Below are 13,840 nucleotides of genomic sequence, written 5' to 3'. Positions count from 1 at the left end.
CAGAGCAGATGAAGCAGTGATTCGTGCTGTCTCCCCTCAATCTCTTTTAAGAGGGAATCTGGAACGGCCTCTTTAAAAAAAAACAAAAAAAACCCAAAACAACAACAATAAAAAAGTCTGCTGAGACCACACTCTTTCTGCACTGTCCAGCACAGCCTTTGTCCTTATTTCAGTTGTCTTCCTGACACCAACACAGCTCATGTCCAAGAAATAAACAAAAAAAACACCATGCAAGGTGCAAGGTGTTTTTTTTGTGTGTGTGTGGTTTTTTTTTTTAAATCTTAAATTATTACCCAATGCGTTCCGTCTAGGATGCATGTTTAAACATTAGCATTTATGGCAGTGGGATCAGAAATCCTGTATCTAAGGAAACCCAATGGCTAGATGACAAGGCTGATTAGGCCATTAAAGTCCTTGATATGTATTTAGCATAATTTGCCCTGTCTGCAAATAAGGAAGTAGGGAGCTGTCTGTGACTGTTTTTAATCAAAAGCTGCTAGTTAGCTCAATCAAAGCAGCTGCTGGGAAGCATCAGCTTTAATTCGGCGTTATCAGGAATAGAGAGGACTTAGCTCTCCCTCGCACTTTTCCTCTTATTCTCTCTGTTTGAGGTGAATAGATTCATTTCATTCATTTGAAGAGATGACAAGTGATGCGCCACGGTCATGTTCTTCCCGGCCTCAGGTCCTTTTATGTTTAATTTGAGCTGAACCGGTGTTTATCATTCTGAGTGGCTAGGAGGGAGGACATTTACTTGTAGACAGCAATACTGTTTCCCCTCTGGGTTAGATTAGAGCCGCTCTAATCTAGTTAGATAATGTTTTAATCAGGATCTGCGTTTTATTCATGTTGTGTTACATGATGACTCTTTATGCTTGCATAATTAGCAACATAAATTAGCCATATTAGTTGCTCAAGAAAAGTAGTTCAGCATGCACTTCTTCTTCTTCTTCTTCTTTTTTTTTTTTTACCAATTATTATATTTGCTTATAACTGACACATACCATTATATATTCATATTGTTTAAACTTTAAAGTGTATGCAGTACAGAATGAACAATATGGTCTCACACTGGCATTAAAATATGCTAGCTGCTACTCTTTTTTTGTACACTATTTACAGATGAAAATCTGAATAAAAAATATTAAATTGCATCTCCTAGAGGCATTTTGTCAAGATCATGAACGGCTGCTTGGGTTAAGAATACATTAAAGTCTAGCCTATTTTGTCGGATGTTTGTGCAACGGAACATAAGCCACATTTGTAAGGTCAAACTTAAATTATGTATTAGATGAGCACTACATGCGCATATTGTTGTGAACAGTTCTTTCGTTTAACAAGATGTCTTTTCACCAGTGATGTGGATGCAAATTTCCATTCTATTCTTTTCTCCTCTCTCCCTCTCTTCTTCCCTCCCTCTTCTCTCACTCAGCTGCACACTCCTAGTCTGTCCAAAAAGCAAGTGGGCTGTCGTCTCTCCCTTCTGTCTGCCCCATCTGTGATGCAGTATGGGCCACTGGCTTGATAATGATAGGCGGGCGGAGCGTGGGGCTATGCACGAGGTACAGAGGGAACAAACTAACCCGCTCAAATGAAAATCTGTTCCCTCATCAAGATTAGCAAAGGTCTCACCCCTGCTGATTTGAAGTTTTCTTAGTAGCACCTCTCGCTTCGATTGTGCAGAAAATGTGTGACGTGTTGTGTCATCCGCCACCGAGATAGATGTGAGGTGGTAAAGAGGCGGAGGGTCTGTTGTCTCAATAACGTAGCAGATGTGAACCTTCCACAAGCCATCGGACCAGAATTGTTACCATGTGTTTTTCCCTTCCTCCCCATACTTGTGTTAGAACAAGAAAAAGGCCAAGAGGCTCGTTAAAACTTTAATACACTGTACAATCACTGTAATTTAATAGAATTTTCAAGTTCTTCCAGTCATGCTTTAATTCATGAAGTCCCTATGAAAGTTTAATGGATCAGCAGTTGTAAAGCTGCAGCTACCTAAATCATTCTGCTACTATCTCTGCCTGCGCTGCCTGCCAATTCCTGCCGTTAGCATCCTGCGCCCTAGAAAGATGGCCAGATTGCTCCAAAGGCATGGCTGTTGCTGGACGTCTGTTCAACACATTGTACCTAGAGGTCTTTTGCAGAGCTGTACAATTGCCTGTGAGCGACCATAGCTGAGTGTTGGCATCAATTCTGATGCTGTTTACTGAATATCCACTGTGTACATTTGGGGTTTCTCCTCTTGTATTGTATTATTCATGCTAGCACGTACACTACAGGGTCCCTGTTGCATGATGAGTGTAATATAGCATGCTCACTTAATTATGGAGCAGTTCTCATGAGAGGTTTATCAGAGAAGGCAGACAAGATGAATTTGGTACCCTGGTTTCTCCTGCGTATGAATAGTGGGAAATGTAGCAATTTACATGGCAGGAGATATGATGTAGCACGTTGGTGTTGCAGTTTTAGCAACACTAGCCTGACTAAGATGTTTATTATTGTTATTAATATTTTGTCAGGAAGCGGGAATCTGAATGACGCACGGCTCTGGAAGGGGCTTATTAAAAGAAGTTATTGTCTGCAATAGCTGAGAGAGATACAACACTGTGATTAATGGTGTGTGTTACAGCTGACAAAAAAAGAAGAAGAAGAAGAAGAAGAAGGAAAAAAAAGCACTGTGAGATTCAGACCTGGGAGGACAGCAGTGAGAAATCACTGCGAAGATATTGCCAGGAATGCTTTACCTCTAATGAAAAAAAGAACATCCTTCATATGAGCATCATCCTGGACTGCTTAGTGCTGTAGGGAAAATTAAACTTTTGTTTGTTGGTTTTGACCTACTTAACATTCGCCAATTCATTCGGAATTGCTGTTTATATATACACACATATATAAATATATATACATCATGTTATGTCATGATTGCATCACTACAGCTCTAAAATGAAAACAAGGTGGTTGTAGCATTTCCTTCTCTGACTTGACAGGTAGTGGGACAACATAAAGAAACACCACTATAGCAGTGTCTGTCACTTCTAAATAAATTTAGCCCATCGCTGTCACGCTGTCTCTGTGTCTCAGCTTCAGCAGCGTCCACATGATGTCCCTGGAGGCCTGCTGGAAAAACTCTTCCCTTTAAAACCACTGTTTCCTATTACAAAGAGAAATAAAGTTGAGAATCGAAACAGCCTCATAGCCATCTAGTTGTCACAGTCCAGTGCAGTCCAATCAATTCCCCTGTCTTATCCCATCCAACCCTGTCTGTCTTGGAGGTGAAGTCAGAGCTGGCAGCCTTCTGCCTTATCAGCTCGTTCGCCATCACACACTTATCAAAGCTCCCCTTTCTTTTCCACCTGCTACTGTTTTGTTTTTTTTTTGTTGCCATTGTTTTGTTTACATTGCTCTTGTCACACGAGCAGTTATCTCTCTCACTGGCAACATCTCGGAAAAGCCACATCTGCTCTGTTTTCTATCTGGTGTGTGTCACAGTGAAGTGCGAACTTTATTGAATGAGAAGAAGAGGAAAGGTGGAGTTCACTCTGGTTTCATGATTTAAACAAGCAACCGTGTTTGTAAACTTCATGGTCACACACAAAAAAAGTTGAGTATTCAGTGAATTTTTGTAAAATGTTAAAGCTATGAAAAACTAGTGGTTTTCCAGTTTTGTAAAACCACTAGTTTGCTAGTGGTTTGTCTGTCAAAAAAATAGGGTTTTTTTCTACCATAATCCCAGCTGCAATCCGTGGCTGCTGGTATTTTGATGCACAGTTAGCCTTTCACAAATATTGCATTGTCCTGAGATTTGAAAATTGCAGTAGACCACATTTGGATTAGGGTTCAATTTTTATTGATTTTACAAACCTAGTGTGAATTTATTTATCAAGTCAAAAGACAGGCACCATAGATTTATCCAGTTCCAGCTTCTCAAATGTAAAGATTTGCTGCTTGTCTCCATTTTGTGTCGATACAAAGGTATGTTTATATGCACACGTGTGAATCTATAGCCTCCCAGTGCCTTCTCTACTGGGTTCTTCTTGGGTTGATTGAAGCGCGTCATTGCCCCCTTTTTTGGATCCTCTGGAGTTAATCTAACCCTCAGTAGTAGACATTTGTCCGGCATTTACACCTCCCTCCCCACTCTCCCGGGACACAGCATGTCTGTCTCCGGTCCCTATGGGAGGATCCATTCTTCTTCAGGCCAATGAAGGGTCAGCAGTAACAGCTAAGCACGGTAAACACTGTAGCTTTACACTCCAGGGGCATCAGCATTGTGCTGGCAGTGTACACTGTCTGGTTCAAGTGATGTCACAAGGGGCAACGGATTTAAGCAGGTTTTAGTTTGACGTTAATCCCCTTGTGGCAAAAGCTGTGGAAGAGAGGACTGTCCCTGCCAATGGCGTGCATCACTCCCATTGGATTAGCGTGTCTCATTCCCTCCTCCATTCCGTTAGCATTGTCCAGCATGCCTTTTTACCCCAATTTCTTGCCCCTGCAGTCTTAGTTTGGAAAGTAAGCTTGATACCCAGCACAAGTTTTAACCCTGCGTGAGTGGAGTAGAGCCTCGCCCTCAAGGTGCGTTTTTGCACTCATGTATGTGTATATACTCTTTCCATGTGTGTGTTTTGTGCCTCTATTTCATGGATTTCTAAAGTTTCAAGGGCTGAATAATTTAAGTGGCAGCCAGCTGGGAGCTACATGATAGCTCAGACTTGTGGATGAGGGGAGGGGGGCCGTACAGCTGCCAACCAGGTAAATGGGTGCATGGTTTCTACTCCCCTTTCCACTCCTCCCTTTTTGATAGGAGGTGAGTGTAACAGGAGAATTGAAATGCAACACCTGGGTCTATTTTCTGCTTTTATAGCTGTCGTCTTTGTCTTCACTGATGCCTAACTCAAGTGAGCAGTCGCATTTTGGTGGCTCTCTGGGCCAGCAGGGTCCTGAATGGACTGAAGGCCTGACCAACAGGGCTCCAAGTCGCTGTCACTACTGTGGCACCATTGCGGGACGTAGGAATTCTTTGGCTCTCGGTGGGGGAGAGAGTGAAGTGTGGGACCACCATCACCCCGATCTTGGTGAGAAACAGGATCCAGTCTTCCAGTCATCTATGCACAAACAGATCCAGCAGCACGGGCAAGTACTGAAGAAGAACTCTCTGCCTGATCTGAATAGCAGCCTCTACCTCAGGCAAGTCATGGCAGGCCAAGGTTCTGCACCACCTCAGGATTACTACCAGGCTGACACTACCATAACTGCTCAGCCACTTGAAGAGTCTGGGTTTTATAGGGATAACCAGCACCTGCTCACCAGATCAGCCTTGCATTATGGGCCCAGTGCTGGGGGGGTGAGGCCTACGTGGGATCAAGGACAAGCAAGGGCCACACCTTCTGCGCTGGCCTGTGTTTCTACACCTATCCCTGTGCCTCCTCCCCCTCCACCTCCTCCTCCACCGCCTCCACCACCCCCTCCCCCTCCCGTTCATGAGCTGAGCCGGTTGTATCGGGAAACTCTGGGATCTAAGATGATCCCAGACGTCCAGCGTGTTGGTGGCAGCTCTTCTTCTCCTGCAGTCTACGGGGTTCAGCCCCCTCTTGCCATTTACGCTACCAATCAACCTCTTTCTGCTCGCCAAACATATAACAACATTAGCAGCTTGTCTCTGGACCACCACCAGCCAACTGCCACCATTTTAGGGGTGGACTCAGCCTCTCAGGGAATGGACGGAGCTCTACCTCGGGCTTATGGAGCTGTAGCCTCCCAGCGATTGCCTTATGACCCCAACTATGATCCCAGCTCAGCCATCATGGCTGCCACAGCTGGAATGGCCTCCAATCTGCCTCCTCACCATCCAAGTGCTGCAGACCCCAAGAAGATGGTGGACCCTACCTTCTTGGCATTCTTGCGAGCTGAAGGCTTGGCTGAGAGCACCATTACTCTCCTGCTGCAGCATGGCTTTGATTCTTCCGCCATGCTGGGGATGATGGAGGACCATGATATTCGCTCTGTGGCCCCAAACTTGGCCCAGGCCCGTGTTCTGTCCCGTGTTGTTCTTGGTTGTAAGACAGGTGGGGCTGGAACACGTACCCGATCCAACAGTTTCAGCCATCGTAATGACTTCTACATGCAGCCCCAAGGTTTAAGCATGGACCCCAGCCTGATGCAGCAACCCCCAACCACCATTCAAACTGTGTCCCCCAGGATGGGAGAGTTTCTTGGTAGAAGACCTAGCAGTGCACCATCTCAACACCTCCTGGAAACCACCACCAACTACCCAGGAGTGCGCTCCCCAGCAACTGCAGCTTTCCCAGTGAGCCCTGGAGGATACAGTAATGCTGGGATTCAGGGAAGACCTTTCTCTATGTACAATGCTCACACCGGCCTTGCCATGTCTGCTCTTGGCCAACAGCCTCCACCAGCCCCAGGCACCCCTGGAGCAGCACCTAAAACCTTCTCTGGATCCTACTCTCCCATGGAGCTGATGAAAAGAGCCCCCAACCTTCCCCCAGCATCGCCAGTAGCAGCGCCAAGCCCCCTTCATAGCCCACAACTTCTCCGGAAAGGGATCAATGCTGCTCCAGAGAGTACCATTGTCCCTGTTTCTTCTTCCTCTACTCTCCAAGTGCAGAACTTTAACAGCACCAAGATGGTAGGACGCCGCACTGGTCCACCTGTCATAGTCTCAACCATGGCTACCACGCCTGATACAAGTAATGTTAAACTTCCCTTTTCTCACTAATTTCTTCCATCTCTCTCTCTCTCTCTCTCTCTCTCTCTCTCTCTCTCTCTCTCTCTCTCTCTCTCTCTCTCTCTGTGAGTTATTTAGATGTTTCTAATGAGCACTGTCAGTTTGTGGAATAGCTGTCTTCAGCTTTAGATTTATTCCTTGTTTTATCTTTAGGCACTGGTTGAAAAAAATGTGTTTTTCTGATTTATTTTGCAAGATTCATAGATTTATGTCCGCAGTGACTTTTCAGGGGAAATTTTAAGATTTATGTTTGGCATACTTTGGCTAAAAACAGTCTTGTTGAATGGGGGAGTAGCATGTATGATGCATCTGACAAGTTAAGCAGCTTTGCTCCCAGAAGTCTTTTTTTTTTTTTTTTTTTTTTAAATTATGCAACTATTAATACATGTATTGCAACAGGGTTGTGTCATTTGCTGGAGGGGGTCCTGTCTCATCATTGAGTTAAAACATTTCTTTTGAGCAACATTTAATTTTGGGGGGCTTTTTTCTTCCGGTTAGTTGTTTGGGCGGATGACAGAAAATAGTTTTGTAGCTTCACCACTCTTCTACTTGATGGTTCACCGATTGTAGAGAAAATTTAATGTGAGTGAGTAACCTGCTTGAAATATGATATCAGTTTTTTGCAGCTGTTCCCTAGCATTTTTATACGTGACTGAGTTCAAAACACAAAAACATTCAGCTCATCTCTAGTAGGTAAATAAGGCAGGTAGGTAGGTAAATGCTGTCATTCTATTTTACACTGTACTCTCTCCTAATCATGCGCTTAACTGCCTCAAATCCAATTACACTAATGGGATTCATCGACTATTATAGGTATCTGTTGTTGTTTTTTTTAGACACCATGTTGTCTGTGTGTGTAGCTGCATTTTGTGCAGCTAAAAGTTGTTTACACTCACCCAATTTCAGACAGCAATACATGAAATGACTGGGAAATGCTGTCCATGTAAAACACACACAAGAGGTTTTTTTGTTTTTTTTTTTGCTCTGTGCTATTTTTCGTATATTCCGTAATCGACCAAACTTTGTAGTTTGTGAAAGAAAGATCTTAAAAGACAGTTTTGAAAAAGTTAATAAGACTGAGAAAAAAAAAACTAAAATACTTCTCAAAATTAATACACAAAAATACACAAAATCACATTGCCTCGAAAGATGTTGTGTTCGTTATTTGAAGCTTCAAAAGATTACATTTCTTTTTACTTCTACTTTTTAACCACATTTTCTTGCAAATTTGTGTGCGCTAGATCTTCAGCGGCCTCAGAATACACAATTATGTGAATACTTTAGTGGATCTTGTTCGTGTTATGCGGTACAACGTTAATGCTTTCAGTGAGGCAGCAGTGAAGCATCGTCTTCTTGTCAAGTTGTCCTTTTTTTCACTCAGTAATATATTTCTCTGCTCTACTGATGAGAGCTGATGAGCTTAAAGGGAAGACTTAAATCCGTAAACCTTGCTCAGCACTAACGTACCCTGCTGCCTCTCCAAACGATCTGTGGGTTTGTTACACTAGTTAGCAAATATACACTGTTTTCCAATTCAACGTGGCAGCCATATCCCCCCCCCCCCCCATAAACTTTTAGCACTACAAACTCATTTGCATGTAGCTGACATTTGTTGCTTCAGTAACTTCATCTGATAATGGGCAGCCCTTGCTCACGATCGGAAAGCATTCTACTTAATTGTGTGTTGCCTGGCAACCCAGGGTTTCGCTGGTAATCAGAGATAGATAATCTTCACATTTAAGGAAAGAGGAAAAGTGGAGCCCTGCATGCAATATTGCACATTTACATTGTGCAGTTGCTGTTTTTTTTTTTTTGACAGAAAAATAATAAGATGTCGGGCACTTAATGAAAACATTTCTCGCCCTCTCTCCCTCTCTTTCTCTCTCTCTCTCTCTCTCTCTCTGTTCCTGAGCTGTGTACATCTCAAGAGATTTCTTCTCCTTTTTTGTACGACGGCTCTTATACACCACTGAAGAGCCTCTCTCCCTTCGCATGCATAGTGCTTTATGTTCAAACATGTACATTGATGAAAAGCTGACACATTATTCCTTTTGCACAAGCTGAATAAATTGTCAGCGCTTCTGTTACAAACCAGTCTACTTTTTTTTTATCATCTTACACATCCAAGTGTCTTTTTGAACGTAGTCATCAAGGCTTCTACATTTCCATATTGTTGAATTTATTCTTTAATCAAAAAAGCAACGATGTGAAAGTCCTGAAACCATTAACGTAAAGGTGCAGGTGGGAGGGCTCTGCTTGTCTAGTCCTCTCCGCTGGGCGCTGTTTTGGTTGGCTGAAGCTGTAAGTAGTGTTAATAGTGGCATTAAACAGTTGAGTCAAGCTTAGTTGCACCAGTTCCCCTCCCATCCAAAGCAGGGAGAGTTCCTTGCAGCACTTGCATTAACCATGGAGTTGTCCATCAGTGGCATCCCGCAGAGCAGCACAGGTGGGTAAACTCACGTGAAGCAGGATAGCCACCTTGCTAGCTAGAGATGTAATTGGCTTGTTAGCCTATACGTTGTGTGCGTGCTCAGTAGATTAACTAACATTTGCACGTCGTCCGTAAATGGCGGCACGTGGTTTCCTTGTTGGAGATAATCCACAGAACATCTTCAGCTGTGCTTTTCTCCTGTGGGAGAATTAGAAAGGTTGAGCGGGGATGGTGGGGTGGTGTGTTTTAGGGGCAGAACTTGGCAACAGCAGGCTGTAGCCATATGGGATGTGTCAGTTGACGTGTTCACTTGAGTAAGTCTGTTCTGTTGGTGACACTGTGCCCAGGTTGTATTCATGGATTCCTAGGAGGTTAGTCAAAACATGGCACAGATCCCCCCCCCCCCTTTTTTTTCTTTTTTGACTGGGAACCGCGGCTGACAGTTATGTAACCCCTCCAGTGCACAGCTCCCGTGGGGTGGGGGAGTGGGGGGGCCTTGAATGGGATTTTAATTTCCCAGCCTGTATTTGGAAGGACATCCACCAGGATGCATGCCTAATGTGCTCTCAGCTGTCCTTGGATAAATTGCTTTTTCTTCTTCTTCTTCTTCTTCTTCTTCTTCTACTTCTTCTTCTTCTTCTTCTTCTTCTTCACCTTCTTCTTCTTCTTTTTTCAGGTGTCTGACATTGATTTCAGTGTGCAGTACAGTCCTGATTATTTTTCTTTTTTTTTTAAACGCCACTTGCTGATCAGAAAGTAAACATTCAGCTTTTCTCTGAGTGGCCTTAGACTGTCTGTGTGTTACAGATGAGATGCGGCCACTTCCTGCCTGTTCATTTTGATCGTACAAAGACAACATGGTTTAAATCAGTGCTTATTCTATCTTGAGTATTAATGTCTTGTAACATATGGTGTGTGTGTGTGTGTGTCTCTCTCTCTTTGCTACCCGTCACTATACTCCAAAACTCCAGATGTCTCTCTCTTTCTCAGTAGCAGGAAGTGTTTGTCTTCATCTGAGAACAGCTGGATGTGACAGAACTGACAGCAGGACATGAGGAGTAGACCTTCAATATTGGGTGCAAAGTGTCAGCCCCCCCCCCCCCCCCCTCCCATCTCCGATAATATTCCGCCCCCTGTTGGTTGAAATTGCTCACTCTTATTACAATTACCTCATCCAAGAGAGTCCATTACCCCACCTCAAATCAGTCACCTGACCCCCCAGATACAGATCATGTGTGGAACATGAGTATGAGGGCAAAAGGAAAAAAACAAACAACAAAAGCAAAAAAAAAACCCCACAAATAATTCAAGATGTTCGCTGCACCTGAACAACTTGCTAAATGTTTTCTGTCAACGAAACTGACAGTTCACCTGACCTCATTATATTTATGATCATTATAAACATTGAAAACACTTAAACCTTTGTTTTTTTCTTTTCCAACAAACAGTGGATGGCTGTTATAATACTTCCTGACTTCCTGTATATTGATCCTTTCCTTGACGGTGGTTCAGGGGTTCTTAGCACAGAGGTCCAGGAGCTTATATTACCTGTCTAGGAATAGGTTGAGAATTAGAGAAGGGGAAATCCTGCCGGCCATCTGTGTGGTGGTTAGCTAGCCTGGAAATGCGTATATGTGTGTGTGTGTGTGTGTGTGTGTGTGTGTGTGTGTGTGTGTGTGTGTGTGTGTGTGCGTGTGTGCCGAGGCTACTATACAGGCATCATGTGTCAGTGTGTCATCTTCACTAATCCCCGCTAATATGAATGAGTGGAAACAGACAAGCTTTTGGCTCACATAGCGTAGATGAAGGGTTATTACAGGGAACTGAATCACACTGGATCCAGCTGTGCTCCTGTGTTAATTCTGTAAAAAATAATTGTAGAACCTGAATTACTAAGATAAGTTGACAAAAACTTTCCAAGTGCTTTTCCATCACTCTAGTCTCTAGCTGGCAAACACTGTTTGGCTGGTACAACACTTGGCGGATTTCTTGTCTGTAGGTTTAGTGAGATGCATCGCTTTATCAGCCTCTGCCGAGGTGGTATGACATCATCACATCCCGTTTCAAATTGATTCCAAAATCAAATTGATTATTTCTGTGTTCCATCACCTTACCGACATTTGTCCTTGACCGAGTCACACCTGTTAAACCCTACTCCAGTGATCACATGACCTTCTTGGTGGATGTAATTAAATTTTATGTGAATTCAACATTTTCTCACTTGTTTTTGTTTGTGCCAATGAGCAAAAAGCAAAAGTTAGGTTGCGACATTTTATTTGGTACACGGGAGAGGTTTTACCTTCTTTTTAAAATTTTTTTTTATTATTATTAGCACGCTATCTGTGGGTCATGCTACACCCCTCCACCAAGTTTGGTGAAAATCAGCCCTTTAGTTCTTGCGTACTGTAATCCTGCTAAAATCAGACTTAAATCTGTTAAAACCTAAACCTGTTAAATTAAAGTTTATCATCACTTTGACGTCCCTGTGAACAAATCCACAGCTCCTTTAAAACAATGAAAAACATCTAAACCCTGTGCGAAGCGCGTGCTTTTGAATGATAACGCTTCACCTCGAGATTCTCAGAGTCTTATCTGTTCGCCGCCTGTCTGTCATGTGTCTCCAGTTTCCGGAGAACCTGGTGAATGTTACATGAACTATCTGCTGCTCCATCTCCACTCAGCCCTTGTATTGTTTATGTCCCTGGGGAAATATGTCCATGGAAAAAAAGATATATGTATTTTTTCCACTGCGGCGTTTTTGTTTCCCTGATAAAAAAAAAAAAACAACAATTGAAAGGAAAAAAGTGTTAGTGAGCACCCCCACCCCTCCCTCCTCCTCACCCGCCACTCTTCACCCCGTCCTGTTTTTTTTCTCATGGTTGATCTCTCCAAACCATCGGTTGCGTTCACAGAGGGATTAATGGCTTCTGCAAGAGCCAGCCAACCCATGGAGGGAGCGGAGCCTTCGAGCGAATGAGGAACAGCTGGTCTCCCCCTGCTTGTGACAGTTTGAGTGTTTGAGTGTGTGTTAGCGGCAGCTGACCCCTGCGCAGGGTCACCAGTAGGCTTCCCGGTCCAGAAGTGAGCCTAAAGTCTGGACTGTTACTCCTCTGTTGCTGCTGTCTAATGATGATTAATTTCACAAGACTCGATCTATGGAAGTGTTACATGGAATTTTTTTTTTTTTTCCCCCGTCACAGGAGGCACGCGGTTAAACACTGACATCGTACTGATTCAGATGTGTACATGTTCAAAGAAGCTTTTTGAGATTGTATTAAAACTGTAATTGAAGTGAAACAAAACTAAACTGCAATTCCATCTGAAAGAAGGAACCACTCTAAGTATTGATGAGAAGCCAGCTTATTTACCTGCCGTCACACTCCATCGCAGGCTAAAAGGTCACTGCTGATCACTCAGTATGTTTCCATGATGTTGGGAAATAGTTTATGAATTATGTTGGACCACTGCAACTCTAGCATTACAAGATCGATACACTGCTGCCAAATATCAATATGTTTCGTTAAAACAGTGCTCATAACCAGATTCTCTTACAGCCACCTTGACTTAAAATCCTCACAAGTTGTTTATCATGAATATCGCAGAGGAGACAATGAGCTAAGAATATATTACATATATCCCAGTTGTCAAATTCTGTGACACAACGAAGTTAATAAAAACATCATTCGGCTCTTTACGGAGAATTTATTTCCCTGAGTTTCACAGATATATCGTGATGTATTGAGATGAATCATATTGTGATACCATTATCGTGGGCAAAATACCGTGATGGTACCGCATCGGTAAATATTATCCTAAATTTCCACCTGGGTGAACACGTTAAACTCACTGACCGCGCAAACTCGATCGCTGGGAAGTCGAACTAACATACGTAGACGATTAGGTGGGCGTCGATTCACTCACACGTGATCGCTTCAGTTGGCCCCAAGCTGGCCAAAACATTTCCTGCAGAGTTAAGACATAACACGCAGCAGAGCAAAGTCCAGTTTTCTTTAATAGTCTTCTAACTTAAGTCAAAAGTCCCACAAGGACGCTGTTTGCTAATTTGTACGTGAATCAAAAGGTCAGCTGATTACAACCAGGTGTAAGGAGGCATGCCGCCACCTACTGCTGCGGAGGCCAACGTACATACACCAATTCATCGATTCTTCCCCAGCTCTTGTATACAAGTACAAATTAAATAGCCTTAACATGCAACTCCACTGATTAATGGCAAGACGTGTTCGTTTTGATGAGCATGCGTGTGTGTGTGTGTGTGTGTCTGCGCGCGTGTGTGCACTCAATACTCTTTGTGTTGTCATATTTGTTCTTCTATTTCCCCTGTTCTGTGGTTGTTTTGTTTACAGGATTTCAAAAATGTGTGTTCATTGCAGCAGCACTTTGATATAATCTCCCCCAATTATCTGTTGTCATCTCTGCCATGTATTAGGCCTCGCTCGCTCTCTCTCTCTCTCTCTCTCTCTCTCTCTCCCTCTCTCTCTCTCTCCCTCTCCCCGGCAGCTGGGGAGGAGATTGGTTTTGTGCTTGTCGAATGGCAACAGCTGCATCCACTAAAACAGACAACTACCTCTGCACACCTCCCCACTCCTCCTTCTTCTTCTTCTTCTTCTTTTTATTTTGTCTCCCTCCCCCTCTTTCTTTCTCAC

General features: G+C 43.4%; 1 protein-coding gene across 2 annotated transcripts in view; it reads left to right on the top strand.

Moving 5' to 3' along the window:
• Positions 1 to 4,853: 4,853 nt before the first annotated feature.
• The window catches only part of LOC147239798 (uncharacterized), a 47,367-nt gene continuing 38,380 nt past the window's right edge, over positions 4,854 to 13,840 (top strand). For both annotated transcript variants that reach the window (XM_086196216.1, XM_086196217.1), the window contains exon 1: positions 4,854 to 6,707. In XM_086196216.1, coding sequence (XP_086052342.1) covers positions 4,886 to 6,707 — 1,822 coding nt within the window. In that variant the 5' untranslated portion in view covers positions 4,854 to 4,885. The remainder of the gene's footprint in view (positions 6,708 to 13,840) is intronic.

This window comes from Aulostomus chinensis, chromosome 23, assembly GCF_037954235.1.
Source record: "Aulostomus chinensis isolate RoL2024-O1b breed Wild chromosome 23, RoL_Achi_v1.0, whole genome shotgun sequence".
Taxonomy (NCBI): Eukaryota; Metazoa; Chordata; class Actinopteri; order Syngnathiformes; family Aulostomidae; genus Aulostomus; species Aulostomus chinensis.
Note: the sequence above shows the minus strand (reverse complement) of the source record. Positions and strands in the feature narration are given on the sequence as shown.